Below are 15,723 nucleotides of genomic sequence, written 5' to 3' on the forward strand. Positions count from 1 at the left end.
TTTTTTTCCTTTTTTTTTTTTTTTTTTTTTTGAGACCAAGTCTCGCTGTATCACCGAGGCTGGAGTGCAGTGGCATGATCTTGACTCACTGCAACCTCTGCCTCCCGGGTTCAAGCGATTCTCCCGCCTCAGCCTCCTCAGTAGCTGGGATTACAGGCATACGCCACTACTGCCCAGCTAATTTTTGTATTTTTAGTAGAGACGGGGTTTCCCCATGTTGGCCAGGCTGGTCTCAAACTCTTGACCTCAAGTGATCCATTGGCCTTGGCCTCCCAAAGTGCTGGGATTACAGGTGTGAGCCACAGCGCCTGGCCTTGTTTAACTTTTTCTTAGTGGGAATGAATCACATCCTTTCTACCAACATTGTTTAATATTACCTCAGGAGGATACTTTATAGTAGAGAATAATGTCCCATTAGGATTTTAAGGTTGAAGCAACCAGAACAATGTGTGTGTGTGTGAGAGAGAGAGACAAAACAACGTACGCTTTTGGGTGCATATACTTAGGTAAGTATGATTTTGAGTAATTACACTTAGTACTTGAGTTAGTCTCTGCGTACTCTGGCGAAGGATGCTTATGTGGGTGAAGTCAAAATCACTTTGTGAATAGCAGTGCAATGTCAGCCTTGTACACCCTCAAATGTGCATCACTGTTAATGAGTATGCCCTGTATTATGTTTCTATATGCCTCTTTCTTGTGTGCCAAATAAGACCTATGGCATGTACCTTCATTTTCATGCAGCAAAAATAAATAGTAATATGACAAATATTAGGAAATAGAAAGTGGGGCCGGGCACGGTGGCTCACGCCTATAATCCCAGCACTTTGGGAGGCCGAGGCAGGTGGATTAGCTGAGATCGGGAGTTTGAGACCAGCCTGACCAACATGGAGAAACCCTGTCTCTACTAAAAATACAGAATTAGCCGGGCGTGGTGGCACATGCCTGTAATCCTAGCTACTTGGGAGACTGAGGCAGGAGAATCACTTGAACCTGGGAGGAAGAGGTTGTGGTGAGACGAGATCGTGCCATTGCACTCCAGCCTGGGCAACAAGAGCGAAACTCCGTCTCAAAAAAAAATAAATTAATTTAAAAAAAAAGAAAGTATGGGTTGAAGGTAAAAATACTGTAACATGGTCGGGTGTGGGGGCTCACGCCTGTAATCTCAGCACTTCGAGAGGCTGAGTTGGGCGGATCCTGAGGTCAGCAGATCAAGACCATCCTGGCCAACATGGTGAAACCCCATCTCTACTAAAAATACAAAAAAAAAAAAAAAAAAATTAGCTGGGCATGGTGGTGTGCACCTGTAATCCCAGCTACTTGGGAGGCTGAGGCAGGAGAATTGCTTGAACCTGGGAGGCAGAGGTTGCAGTGAACTGAGATTGCACCACTGCACTCCAGCCTGGCGACAGAGCAAGGCTCTGTCTCAAAAACAAACAAACAAAAACTACTGTAACACAATTTCTTTTTGTACTTGTAGTGTTCAGTGACACCATTTGAAAACATTAATGTTCATCCATTTTCTTTTAAGTCGAAGCACACAGAAAGGAAATTTTGTTTTGGTACATTAACTAGAAACTTCATATAGTCACCCTCACAACTTTTTTGGTGATTTGAATTTTTGACTACTTTTCTGGAACTTGTTTGAAGTCCCCCTAAGGTTTGGCTTGGATCTTGAGAATGATGATCCCATACACTGATATGGTTTGAGAGTGTTTTATTATATAATGAGGCTTTGTGGGGGAAAGCAGGGTGTACTTTTCCAGCTGGTCCAAAGGTGGCTTCAGAGAACTGGGATAGGTGATGGGCTTGGGGTGTCATGATTGCTAAAGGGTAGGGCTGGGGCGGGGGTACCCCCTTGTGGTTTGAACTTCAGTTGGTTCCAAAGGAGTGAGCACTGAGGCTTTATTATCAGTTGACCAGATGGGCAGAATAGGAAGAGGGAGTGCAGAGGTGTAAAAGGCGTTAGTGTTCAGACATCACAAAATGCAGTGAACTCTAGTACAACACTGAGTGCTTCCTCTGGAACTCCTGCCATCTTGGTTAGGAAAGACCCCCAATTTTCTTCATGGTAATATCTTACTATATTCCTTTTATGGATACAGATACAGATTTCATTGCACAATATGATTGTTGAAAATGCTTGTGAAATAGAGTTTAGTAAAATTGCCTAAGGTTTTTGTTTTTGTTTGTTTTTTACAGTAGTTCAATGAAAATTATTGTGGGGAAGTGTTTATAATATGACACCATATAATTTCATAATATCTACAATAAATGTGACATAATTTTGTAATGTATTACACAATAACAATTTTGTCATCTATATTTATTATACGATAAATATAATTTTACTACAAGAGCATTTTTCCAAAAGCTATGGATATGTCATTTTCAGATTATGGTATTATGCAATATATTCCATGCTTCATTTTCAATTGTAATAAAATTATATTTTTTGTATACATACATATTTTCTTTTTTTTTTTTTTTTTTTGGAGACGGAGTCTCATGCTGTTGCCCAGGCTGGAGTGCAGTGGCGCGATCTCGGCTCACTGCAAGCTCCGCCTCCTGGGTTCACGCCATTCTCCTGCCTCAGCCTCCTGAGTAGCTGGGACTACAGGCGCCCGCCACCGCGCCCGGCTAATTTTTTGTATTTTTTTTAGTAGAGACGGGGTTTCACTGTGGTCTCGATCTCCTGACCTTGTGATCCGCCCGCCTCGGCCTCCCAAAGTGCTGGGATTACAGGCTTGAGCCACCGCGCCCGGCCTACATACATATTTTCACATCTTTTTCCTACATTGCCTCCAAATTCTATGTTTAATACATTTCTTCTCTGTTTTGCTCTGCTGAAAACTTTAGGGGACAAATGAGGGTGCTGTTTGGAGACAAAATTTTGTGACATGAGACTGGGCATAGTGGCATGCACCTGTAGTCCCAGCTACTTGGGAGGCTGAGGTGGGAGGATCACTTGATCCCAGGAGGTTGAAGCTACAGTTAGTGAGCCGTGATTGTGGTACTGCACTTCAGCCTGGGCGACAGAGGGAGACCGTCTCAAAAAAAAAAACCGTTGTGACATGAGTATGTCCATAAGACAATGGCAGGTATACACTAGGATTAACATAAATATGAAAAAGAAAACACTTGGCCGGGTGCAGTAGCTCACGCCTGTAATCCCAGCATTTTGGGAGGCCGAGGCAGGCGGATCAGGAGGTCAGGAGTTCAAGACCAGCCTGGCCAACATGGAAAAAACCCCGTCTCTATTAAAAATACAAGACAGTAGCCCGGCGTGGTGGCGGGAGCCTGTAATCCCAGCTACTCAGGAGGCTGAGGCAGGATAATCGCTTGAACCCGGGGGGCGAAGGTTGCAGTGGGCCAAGATCGCGCCACTTCAGCCTGGGCAAAAGAGCGAAACTCTGTCTCAAAAAAAAAAAAAAAAAAAAAGGAAATTACACATTCCGCCCTAGCAGGGTTTTGCATTTCAAAGTTTAATTTGCATTCCCTTCTCAAACAATTCCAGAGCTTTAAAATTCTGAAAACTACCGTTTATTATTCATTTATATTTATTTTATTTGCTTCCAATTTATTTATGTATGATTATGTATTCATTTATTTATTAGGCACAAGGTTTCTCTCAGGCGCCCGTGCAGCGGCAGGACCTCGGCTCACTGTAGCCTCCACCTCATGGGCTCAAGCGAGCCTCCCGCCTCAGCATCGGGTATCTAGGACGACATGCGAGCGCCTCTACGGCCGTTTTAAAATTAATTTTAATAGCAGGAATTTTCGTGGATCTAATCATCAACAGACTTTCCCTCTGCGGGGGCACTGTTTCCAGATAGGTGAGCTGCTTCAGTCACCACGGCAGGACTCGCCTCCAAAACGACAGGAGCTAGGAGCTAGGCGGAGGGAAGCGCAGGCCCCGCCCAATTCCACCCCGGCCTGGCCTCTCAGCTGCGCGCGCAGTTTCCTGGAGACCCGGAAGCAGATTACGTGGAATGACAGTCATGCTGCGGCGTGTGAGTTTCCCTTTGTTTAGATTAAATCTGGGATGCTGAGTTCCCTGCGCTTCGGTACCCAGCATCTCAGGGGTCACACAGACCTTGAAATCTCGGCACCGCTCCCTCCACCCCGAGTAAACTCAGACGTTCTAATGAGAGTCCGGCGGTCGCTTCCCTGAGTGTTAAAATTGGACGGAGGCTGGTCCTGTCCCCGGTCTTTCACCATAGGGCCATGTAGACAGCTCCTATCGCAGAGTTTTCCCGCTTCAGATCCTTCAGTGACCCCCTAGACACGCCCCGCGCGGCGTAAAGTTCTCACCCGCGAGATGGATCCAAGTCTTTCCGGTCCCCCAAGCCTGGCCCTCTTTTCTGTGCCGTAAATGAGAAGAAATCTATCTGATGTTTACTGCTGATTGTGATGTTTCCGTCTCCCTTGGGCTTTTGCTAACACCTAAATATTTAGTGGACAAAATTATGTTTAGGTTAGTGCAAAAGTAATGACAAAACCGCGATCACTTTGCAACAACCTAATATTTATGGGCCAGGGCTGGAATTCCATCTTCTCCGGAAACTAAGGCTGGAGAATTCCTTGAGCACAAGAGTTTGAGACCACTCTGGACAACATAGTGAGACCCCCGTCTCAATTTTTGAAACATATTTTTCAGTATGGGTATTTAATAGAGACTGGAATTAAAGTTTTTGTGTTTTTACATGGTCTAACTTTTTGAAATAGTTTAATATACAATAACGTTTATTAACTGAATTGAGCACAGTTTATACATTTTTATTGTTGCAAACATGCTGAAATGCACATTATTAAAAATAACAGTGACAGCCAGGCACAGTGGTGCACACCTATCATTCTAGTTACTCGGAGAGGGTTATCATTTGAGGCTAGGAGTTCAAGGCTGTAATGTGCAATGAATAAGCCATTGCACTGCAACCTGGACACCTTAAAAAACAAACATAAAGGGCCGGGCGCGGTGGCTCAAGCCTGTAATCCCAGCACTTTGGGAGGCCGAGACGGGAGGATCACAAGGTCAGGAGATCGAGACCATCCTGGCTAACACGGCGAAACCCCGTCTCTACTAAAAACACAAAAAATTAGCCGGGCGAGGTGGCGGCGCCTGTAGTCCCAGCTACTCGGGAGGCTGAGGCAGGAGAATGGCGTGAACCCGGGAGGCGGAGCTTGCAGTGAGCTGAGATCTGGCCACTGCACTCCAGCCTGGGCGACAGAGCGAGATTCCGTCTCAAAAAAAAAAAAAAAAAACAAAAAAACAAAAAGACAAATATCTAAAAAAGAGGTCATTGAGAGACAACTCTTTCAGGTGTCATGTATATGTTTACTAGAGTATATGTGTGTGAGTGTATATATGTATATGAATAAGTGTGTGTATGTGATTGTGCATGAGTGCACAGATGAGTAAGTCTATTGTTTTTATCAAAGGCACATCATCAGTTTATATACAGCTTATATCTTTTAACAGTTGACATTACATCTTATATATTTTCATGACCTTAAAATTGTTCTACACTGTTATGATAATGAGTCGATGGCTGTAAGGATAGTAACTTATTATGGGGATACATGTGTGACAGTTTCTTGATTTTAATACAGGAACTTGCTTTAACTGTACTCAATTAGGTCGTTGTCTGTCAATTTACTTTTGATGCTGATCTGTTACTTTATTGTTTGATCTTTCTTTTTTTTTTTTTTTGAGACGGAGTCTCTCTTTGTCACCCAGGCTGGAGTGCAGTGGCACCATCTCAGGTCACTGCAACCTCCGCCTCCCGAGTTCAAGTGATCCTCCTATCTCAGCCTCCCGAGTACCTGGGATTACAGGTGCCATGCCCAGCTAACTTTTGTTATTTTTGGTAGAGACAGGGTTTCACCATGTTGGCTAGGATGGTCTTCAACTCCTGACTTCAAATGATCCACCTGCCTTGGCCTCCCAAAGTGCTGGGATTACAGGAGTGAGCCACTGTGCCTGGCCTAATTCTTAAAGTTTGATTCTAATGCCCAGACACCTGGGATCTGTGCTTACTCTGCCATTTTTAGCCTTCACACCTGGGGCAAGTTTCTTAGAATGTCTGTGAAAGAGTTGTCTCTTCAGTAGGATGGGAACAGATTGTTCTTTCATGGGCTTTTGTTGTAATAGCAGTTAGTTACATGTAAAACATTTAGAATATGCCAGGTGAGGTGGCTCACACCTGTAATCCCAGCACTTTGGGAGGCCAAGGCAGGCGGATCACAAGGTCAGGAGATCGAGACCATCCTGGCTAACACAGTGAAACCCCGTCTCTACTAAAAATACAAAAAATTAGCCGGGCGTGGTGGCGGGCACCTGTACTCCCAGCTACTTGGGAGGCTGAGGTAGGAGAATGGCGTGAACCCAGGGGGCGGAGCTTGCAGTGAGCCGAGATCTCGCCACTGCACTCCAGCCTGGGTGACAGAGCGAGACACCGTCTAAAAAAACAAAAACATTTAGAATAGTTCCTATCACATGGGAAGTGTTCAAAAGCTTCATCCTGGCTGTGCTTGGTGGCTCATGCCTGTAATCCCAGCACTTTGCGAGGCTGAGGTGGGTGGATTGCTTGAGGTCAGGAGTTCGAGACCAGCCTCACCAACATAGTGAAACCCCGTCTCTACTAAAAATACAAAAATTAGTTGGGCATGGTGGTGGGTTCCTGTAGTCCCAGCTACTCTGGAGGCTTAGGCAGGAGAATCACTTGAACCTGGGAGGCAGATGTTGCATTGAGCCAAGATTGTGCCACTGCACTCCAGCCTGGGCAACAAAGAGAGACTCTCTCTGAAAAATATATATATGTAGTATCTGACACATCTATAGAAATAACTGTGGGTTAATTTTTGTATTTTTTGTATTGTCCACAAAATTAGAGATCTATACTAATTTAAAGAATATCATAACTTCTAATAGAGAAGTATAATAAAACACAATTAGAAACACATAACTAGCTAAAAAATACCTTAATGTGGATTTGTCAAAACATTCCCTTCAATTAAGTCAGTCCTTACAACTGTCTTCTCATTTTGTGATGATACCCTATTGGTGAAATGTGTTTTTCATTTTAGGGACACTTGACATTCAGGGATGTGGCCATAGAATTCTCTCAGGAGGAGTGGAAATGCCTGGACCCTGCTCAGAGGACTCTATACAGAGACGTGATGCTGGAGAATTATAGGAACCTGGTCTTCCTGGGTGAGGATAATGTCCCTCCAGAAGTCAGGATCTGCCCTGGTGTATTTTTGCATTTTGTTGTGTGCCTCTTAGCATTTTAGGAGTCAATGTACCGCTTGACTGAGATTAAAACCCTGTTGACTCAGAAATGAAAACCTCCATAATGCTTTATAATGCTGTATTTTTCAGAAACAATAAGCTCCATAATGCCTTCTAGACTTAAAATAACTGCTTTCTTCAAACATTCTGCCCCCTTCATGATTCATCATTGAGTGGTACCAGGGCTTAAGTATGCATCAAACCTTCCGACAGACTTAAGATATCCAGTTGTCTGTCATCCACCCCTGTGCTTATGATTCATTAGTTTTTGCAAGAGAGCTCGATGTCTGCATGTTACAATGTTCCCTCAGCATTCAGAAGGAGGCAGTGGATGAATTTATGTGAAATATTGTTCTTTTGTTTGTTTGTTTGTTTGTTTGTTTGAGACACAGTCTCGCTGGGTTGCCAGGCTGGCGTGGAGTGGCAGGATCTTGGCTCACTGCAACCTCTGCCTCCCAGGTTCAAGTGATTCTCCTGCCTCCATCTCCCGAGTAGCTAGGACTACAGGTGCGCGTCACCGCGCCTGGCTAATTTTTGTATTTTTAGTAGAGGCGGGGTTTCACCATATTGGTCAGGCCAGTCTTGAACTCCTGACCTCATAGTCCGCCTGCCTTGGCCTCCCAAAGTGCTGGGGTTACAGGCATGAGCCACCGCGCCTGGCAAAATACTATTCTTGACCCGTTTATAGTATCATCTCTCCTACCTAGACATGGGGCTTGGATTTTGGAGATGCCACAACACACATTTATTCTTTATTTTTCTTTCTTTTTATAAATAGGAATCTGTCTTCCTGACGTGAGTATTATCTCCATGTTGGAGCAAAGGAGAGATCCCCGGAATCTGCAGAGTGAAGTGAAAATAGCAAACAATCCAGATGGCAGGGAATGCATCAAAGGCGTGAACACAGGTAAGAGCTTGGAAGGGCAGAGTGGCAGCCCCATAATTTTTTTTTTTTTAACAGGGTCTTGCTCTGTCACCCATGCTGTCGTACAGTGGCAGTCGTGGCTCAACTCATAGCGTCAAATTCCTGGACTCAAGTGATCCTCCTTCTTCTGCTTCCCAAAGTGGCGGGATTAGAAGCATGAGCCACTGCACCCTGCAGAACCACACTTTGAGATTCTGTTTGGGAGCTCTCTGCAAGTAGGAGAATTCTTTGGGAAAATAAAAGTTTAAATCCTGTGACTTCTGATTGGAGTTTGTTTTGTTTTGTTTTGAGACAAGTTCTTGCTCTGTTGCCTAGGCTGGAGTGTAGTGGTGGTGTGATCATGGCTCACTGTACCCTCAGTCTTTGGGCTCATATGATCTTCTTGTCTCTGCCTGCCAAGTCGCTGGGACTATAGGCACGTGCCACTGCACCTCACTAATTTTTAAAATGTTTTCTGGAGCCGGGCGAGGTGGCTCAAGCCTGTAATCCCAGCACTTTGGGAGGCCGAGGCGGGCGGATCACAAGGTCAGGAGATCGAGACCACAGTGAAACCCCGTCTCTACTAAAAATACAAAAAATTAGCCGGGCGCGGTGGCGGGCGCCTGTAGTCCCAGCTACTCAGGAGGCTGAGGCAGGAGAATGGCGGGAACCCAGGAGGCGGAGCTTGCAGTGAGCCGAGATCGCGCCACTGCACTCCAGCCTGGGCAACAGCCTGAGACTCCGTCTCAAAAAAAAAAAAAAATGTTTTCTGGAGATGAGGTCTCACTATGTTGCCCAGACTTGTCTTGAACTCCTGGCCTCAAGTATTCCTCCTAGCTGGCCTGCCAAAGTGCTGGGATTGTAGGCATGACCCACCATGCCTGGCGTAGAAGGGAAATTTTTCTTGGCCCCCTCTTACTGCTGTGTTCTTTGTTTTTGGTTTCTTGGATTTTGGGTTTTTTCTTTTCTTTTTTTTTTTTTTTTTGGAGACAGAGTCTTACTCTGTTACCCAAGCTGGTATTGTTATTTTTTAATTTTTAAATTTATTTTTATGAAATTTTTTTATTGTGAGACAGAGTCTTGCTCTGTCGTCCAGGCTGGAATGCAGTGGCACGATGTTGGCTCACTGCAACCTCTGCCTCTTGGGTTCAAGCCATTCTCGTGCCTTAGCCTCCCAAGTAGCTGGGATTACAGGTGTGCACCACCGAGCCTGGCTAAATTTTTTCTGTATTTTTAGTAGAAACAGGGTCTTGAACTCCTGACCTCAAGTGATCCACCCACCTTGGCCTCCTAAAGTGCTGGGATTACAAGCATGAGCCACTGCTCCTGGCCATATTACCATTATTTATTTCAGTAGGTTTTTGGGGAACAAGTGGTGTTTGGTTACATGCGTAAGTTCTTTAGTGGTGATTTCTGAGATTTTGGTGCACCCATCACCCGAGCATTGTACACTGTATTCAATGTATATATAGTCTTTTATCCCTCACCTCCCACCCTTTTCCCTGAGACCTCAAAGTCCATTGTATCATTTCACACCTTTGCATCCTCCTAGTTTAACTCCCACTTATGAGTGAGAACATACAATGTTTGGTTTTCCATTCCTGAGTTAGTTCACTTAGAATAATGGTCTTTGGCCGGGCGCGGTGGCTCAAGCCTGTAATCCCAGCACTTTGGGAGGCCGAGACGGGTGGATCACGAGGTCAGGAGATCGAGACCATCCTGGCTAACACAGTGAAACCCCGTCTCTACTAAAAAATACAAAAAAACTAGCCGGGCGAGGTGGCGGGCGCCTGTTGTCCCAGCTACTCGGGAGGCTGAGGCAGGAGAATGGCCTGAACCCGGGAGGCGGAGCTTGCAGTGAGCTGAGATCCGGCCACTGCACTCCAGCAAGGGGGACAGAGTGAGACTCCATATCAAAAAAAAAAAAAAAAAAAAAAAAAAAAAAGAATAATGGTCTTCAATTCTGTCCAGGTTGCTGCAAATGCCATTATTTCATTCCTTTTTATGACTGAGTAGTATTCCATATTACATGTATACCATATTTTCTTTATCTACTTCTTGATGGGCATTTGAGCTGGTCCTCTGTTTTTGCACTTGTGAATTGTGCTGCTATAAACATGCGTGTGCAAGTGTCTCTTTTGCATAATGACTTCTTTTCCTCTGGGTAGATACCAGGAGTGGTTTTCCTTTATCAAATGGTAGATCTACTTTTAGACCTTTAAGGAATCTCCACACTGTTTTCCATAGTGGTTGTACTAGTTTCCATTCCCATCAGCAGTGTCAAGTGGTCCCTTTTCATCACATCCACGCCAATATGTATTATTTATGTATTACGGCCATTCTTGCAGGAGTAAGATGGTATTGCATTGTAGTTTTAATTTGTGTTTCTCTGAGAATTGGTGATGTTGAGTCTTTCTTCATCTGTTTGTTGGTCATTTCTGTATCTTCTTTTGACAACTGTCTGTTCATGTCCTTAGCCCACTTTTTGATAGGAGTGTTTGTTTTTTTCTTGCTGATTTGTTTGAGTTCCTTGTAGATTCTGGGTATTAGTCCTTTGTCAGATACATAGTTTTTGAAGATTTTCTCCCACTCTATGGGTTGTCTGTTTACTCTGCTGATTATTTCTTTTGCTGTGCCAAGGCGAAGTCTTTATCATGATGGACAGCACCCTCTCATATGGCTTATGATTCTTTGATTCATCATTCTGAAGGACACAGGGAGGGCTGTGTCAGAGGGGTCTGTTTTCCCTGTGGTCTCTGTTTCTGTCGTGATTTTATCTAATGCTAAGTTTATACATCAAACCTGAGGTATGCGTAGACCTGCCTCCTTGACCTATGTATGGTCCACACAATATCCTATACTAGGAAGGCCTCATCAGGAGATAAGAAAACATTGGCGGCTCTGTTTTTTGTGTGTGGGGCTCACAAATAGCATGAAGGCATCTCAGCCCCTCTTTGCTTCTTCAGGTCTTGCGGGGATAGGGACAATCCAGTGTTTTTCTTACTCTCAAATGCTACTCAGCAGAGAGCGCTTCACTTCTGGTCAACTGAATGGGCGGAGATTTCTCCCCACCAACAACCAGTTTTTCAGCGGCCATCTAATAGTTTTCTGTGACTCCTTTCTGATATTATCTATCTGGAATTAGAGTCAGATCCCACAGGCAAAGGGTTGAGTTCCCAAACCTGTCCCCTACCTCAGCCACCAATCACAGATAGTAAGTTGTCATCTGTCCTTCTTACCAACCAGCTACAGGTTGGGGTTCCCTGAGGCCCCTTGTTGGGTTTGATTACTTTGCTAGAGTGGCTCACAGAACTCAGTAAAACACATTCTTAGGCTCATTGGTTCACGCTGAAGGGTGTTTTGGAAGGATACAGATGAACAGCTGGATGAAGAGATTCACAGGGGCGGGCATGTAGGAAGATTCACTGGGTGCGCCACCCTCCAGGCACCTGCGTGTGTCACCATTTGGAAGATCTCATGACCCCAAAGTTCAGGGGTGTTTTTTATTTTGAGACGGCGTCTTGCCCTATCACCCAGGCTAGAGTGAAGTGGCACAATCTCAGCTCACTGCAATCTCCGCCTCCCGGTTCAAGTGATTCTCTTAGTTCAGGGATTTTTTATGGAGTCTTCATCACATAGGCATGACTGATATTAACTCAGTCTCCAGCCCCTCTTCCCTTCCTGGAGGATAGTGGATGGGGCTGACACTTTGATGCCTGTAATCATGGCCTGGTCTTTCTGATGATCAACCCAGTCCAGGGAACCTAGAGAGGTTGCCTCATTAGAACAAATCACGTTCCTCTCGCCTAGAACATCCCAAGAAGTTAGGAGCTCTGTGTCAGAAACCAATGAAGAAACCGACATATGCATTTCTTCTTCTTTTACAAGGTTCCTCAGCCGTTCTTCAGTTGTGCTTTGTCCATACTTTACTGGTGTGTGTAACAGGTGTAGGTAGCTCTTCTGAGATTTTTACTCAGCACAATGGGAAAGACAGTCGACTGCAAGATCCTTTAGGTCTGGGGCGGTGTCTCATGCCTGTAATCCCAGCACTTTGGGAGGCTGAGTTGGGCGGATCAGGAGGTCCGTGGATCGAAACCATCATGGCCAATATGGTAAAACCCCATCTCTACTAATAATATAAAACAAAATTAGCTGGGCGTGGTGGTATGTGCCTGTGGTCCCAGCTATTGGGGAGGCTGAGGCAGGAGAATCACTTGAACCCAGGAGGCAGAGGTTGCAGTGAGCCAAGATCGTGCCACTGCATTCCAGCCTGGCAACAGAGTGAGACTCCGTCTCAAAAAAAAAAAAAAAAAAAAAAAAAAAAAAAAAAGATCCTTTATTGGATGCCCGAGTCCTCGTGAGAGAACAGCTCACTGGAATGATGATTTTATTTTGGGCTTTTGCGTGTATTAGAAATGAACTTGGGGCTGGGCACGGTGGCTCATACCTGTAATCTGAGCACTTTGGGAGGCTGAGGTAGGTGGATCGCTTGAGCCCAGGAGTTTGAGACCATCCTGAGTAACACTGCAAGACCTTGTCTCTACAAAACATATGAAAATTAGCTGGCTGTGATGGTGCACAACTGTAGTCCCAGCTACTCAGGAGGCTGAGGTGGGAGAATCACCTGAGCCCAGGAGTTCGAGGCAGCAGTGAACCATGATTGTGTCACTGCACGTGAGCCTTAGTTACAGAGTAAGACCCTGTCTCAGAAAAAAAAGAAGAAGAAAATTTAAAAATAAGTGAACTTGACATTACTATTTAGTCAGTGGTTCCATATGTTACTCTTTGTCTTCTTTGTTTTATATGTGTGGGGATGTTGTATCAGGGAATAGCCATTGATTTATATATTTTTGAGGACGTTTCTCTTTTTTTTTTGCCTAGGAGTTTCTCTAACACCTATACACACTCTAGGAGTTTTGGATTGGGTAGTATAAATATTTCTTTTCCTTTCCTTTATCTGATTTAGATATTAAAGTATATTTTTGTCAGTTAAGTTTATTAGAATGTATAAATTGGGAATTTAATTTTTAATTTTTTTTTAATACATCTCGCTCTGTTGCCCAGGCTGGAGTGCAGCGATGTGATTTCAGCTCACTGCAACCTCAGCCTCCCGGGTTCAAGCAATTCTCCTTCCTTAGCCTCCCAAGTAGCTGGGATTATAGGTGCCTGCCAGCACACCCAGCTAATTTTTTGTATTTTTAGTAGAGATAGGGTTTTGCCATGTTGGCCAGGCTGGTCTCAAACTCCTGACCTCAGATGATCCACCCGCCTCAGCCTCCCAAAGTGCTGGGATTACAGGCGTGAGCTACTGCACCTGGCCTCATTTTTAATTTTTTTACAGACAGGGTTTCATTCTGCGTCCCAGGCTAGATGGCAGTGGTGCAGTTCAGGTCACTGCATCCTTGACTTTCAGGGCAAAAGTGCTCTTCCCAGCTCACCCTCCCCCATACCTGGGACTGTTAGTTATGCCAGTACATTGGTGTTGAACTGGCTTCAAACAACTGTCTCATCTCAGCCTTCCAAAGTGCTGAGATTACAAGTGTGAGCCACCACACCCAGCCATGAATTTTTGATATCTCAAGAATATACTGTTTTAAAATTGTTACCATCTTAAGCCCAGAAATACCAACACATTGACTCACCGTAAGTTGTTATTTAAGTTTGAGAGGAAGAACTCAAACTGTGTTTGATCCCTGTTTGGTCTCACACCTAACAACAATAAATGCAGAAAATTTATTTGACCAAATATGTAGGATTTTCTCCTCTAATGAGCAAGCAGTCAGTTCTGCAGTGGATTGTGACTTCAATAAATTCTGACATTGTGTAGCTAGAGATAGCATTGATATGGTTTGGCTCTGTGTCCCCACCCAAATCTCATCTCCAATTGTAATCCCCACTTGTCATGGAGGGACCTGGTAGGAGGTGTTAGATCATGGGGGTGGTTTCCGCCATGCTGTTCTCGTGATAGTGAGTGAGTTCTCATGAGATCTGATGGTTTCAGAGTGTGGCATTTCCTCCCTCCCTCTCCTGCCACCATATAAGACATGCCTTGCTTCCCCTTTGCCTTTGACCATGATCGTAAGTTTCCTGAGACCTCCCCAGCCACACAGAACTGAGTCTATTAAACTTCTTTTCTTTATAAATTACCCATTTTTTTTTTTTTTAGACAGAGTCTCGCTGTGTTACCCAGGCTGGGGTGTAGTAGTGCGATTTCGGCTCACCACAGTCTCCGCCTCCCGGGTTCAAGTGATTCTCCTGCCTCAGCCTCCCGAGTAGCTGGGACTTAGGAGTGCGCCATCATGCTTGGTTAATTTTCGTATTTTTAGTAAAGATGGGGTTTCACTATGTTGGCCAGGCTGATCTTGAACTCTTGACCTCGTGATCTGCCTGCCTCAGCCTCCCAAAGTGCTAAGATTACAGGAATTACCCAGTCTTGAGTATGTCTTTATAGCAGTGTGAAAACAGACTAATACAGGCATCAAATCCCACGTGGTGAGCATTGAATCCACAAGACTGCCCCCACTTTAGACAGCAGTCCCAAATCTAGACCTCCCAGAACTGGCTCCAAGTTGGGTTTCCAATGACTTCCTCTTCAGGTTCAATTAATGTGCTAGAACCATTCACAGAGCTCAGAGAAACATTTAAATTTACAGGTTTATTACAAAAGGTATTTACATATTTTTTGAGAGCATCTCGGTCTGTTGTTGAGATTGGAGTGCAGTGGCGTAATCTCAGCTCACTGCAACCTCCGCCTACCGGGTTCAAGCGATTCTTGTGCCTCAGCCTCCCAAATAATTGGGATTACAGGAACCCACCACGGCACCCGGCTAATTTTTATATTTTTAGTAGAGATGGGGTTTCACCATGTTGGCCAGGCTGGTCTCGAACTCCCAACCTCAAGTGATCCACCCGCTTCAGCCCTCAAAAGTGCTGGGATTACAGGCATGAGCCACTGCACCGGCCAAAAAACTTTTTTTTTTAAATAAAAGACACAAATTAACATTCAGATGGAAACATACATAGGGTGAGTTCTGGAAGGGTCTCAAACATAGGATTGTCTGTCCCCTGGAGTCGGGGTGTGCCACCCTTTTAGTACTTGGATGAGTTCTCATTCACCTTCCTGTCAGCCTCCATGTGTTCAGCTTTCCAGAAGCTTTCTAACCCAGTCCTTTTGGTGTTTGTTTTTTTGTTTGTTTGTTTGTTTTTGAGACAGAATCTTGCTCTGTCACCCAGGCTAGAGTGCAGTGCCACAATCTTGGCCCTCTGCAACTTCCACCTCCCAAGCTCAAGCCATTCTCCTGCCTTGGCCTTCTGAGTAGCTGGGATTACAGGCACGCATCACCACGCCTAGCTAATTTTTGTATATATACCCAGATGAGGAATTGTTGCCTATATTGGTAATTTGATTTTGGATTATCTGAGAAAATGTCATACTTGTTTATTATTATTTTTTTATTTTCGAGACAGGGTCTCACTCTGTCACCCAGGATGGAGTGCGGTATACAATCTCAGTTCACTGCAACCTCCA

General features: G+C 44.6%; 1 protein-coding gene across 14 annotated transcripts in view; it reads left to right on the top strand.

Annotated features, from left to right (window-relative positions):
• Nucleotides 1–15,723, top strand: part of LOC105497072 (zinc finger protein 480) — an 88,314-nt gene that overhangs the window by 57,305 nt on the left and 15,286 nt on the right. Inside the window, exons 2-4 of one of the 14 annotated variants that reach the window (XM_011767781.3) lie at nucleotides 3,830–4,010; nucleotides 7,087–7,213; nucleotides 8,070–8,198. The exons of the other annotated variants lie outside the window; for them this stretch is intronic. Of the exons in view, the coding sequence (XP_011766083.2) occupies nucleotides 3,990–4,010; nucleotides 7,087–7,213; nucleotides 8,070–8,198 (277 nt within the window). The 5' untranslated portion in view covers nucleotides 3,830–3,989. The remainder of the gene's footprint in view (nucleotides 1–3,829; nucleotides 4,011–7,086; nucleotides 7,214–8,069; nucleotides 8,199–15,723) is intronic. 14 annotated transcript variants of the gene reach the window in all.

The sequence above is a fragment of the Macaca nemestrina genome, chromosome 20 (assembly GCF_043159975.1).
Source record: "Macaca nemestrina isolate mMacNem1 chromosome 20, mMacNem.hap1, whole genome shotgun sequence".
Classification (NCBI taxonomy): domain Eukaryota; kingdom Metazoa; phylum Chordata; class Mammalia; order Primates; family Cercopithecidae; genus Macaca; species Macaca nemestrina.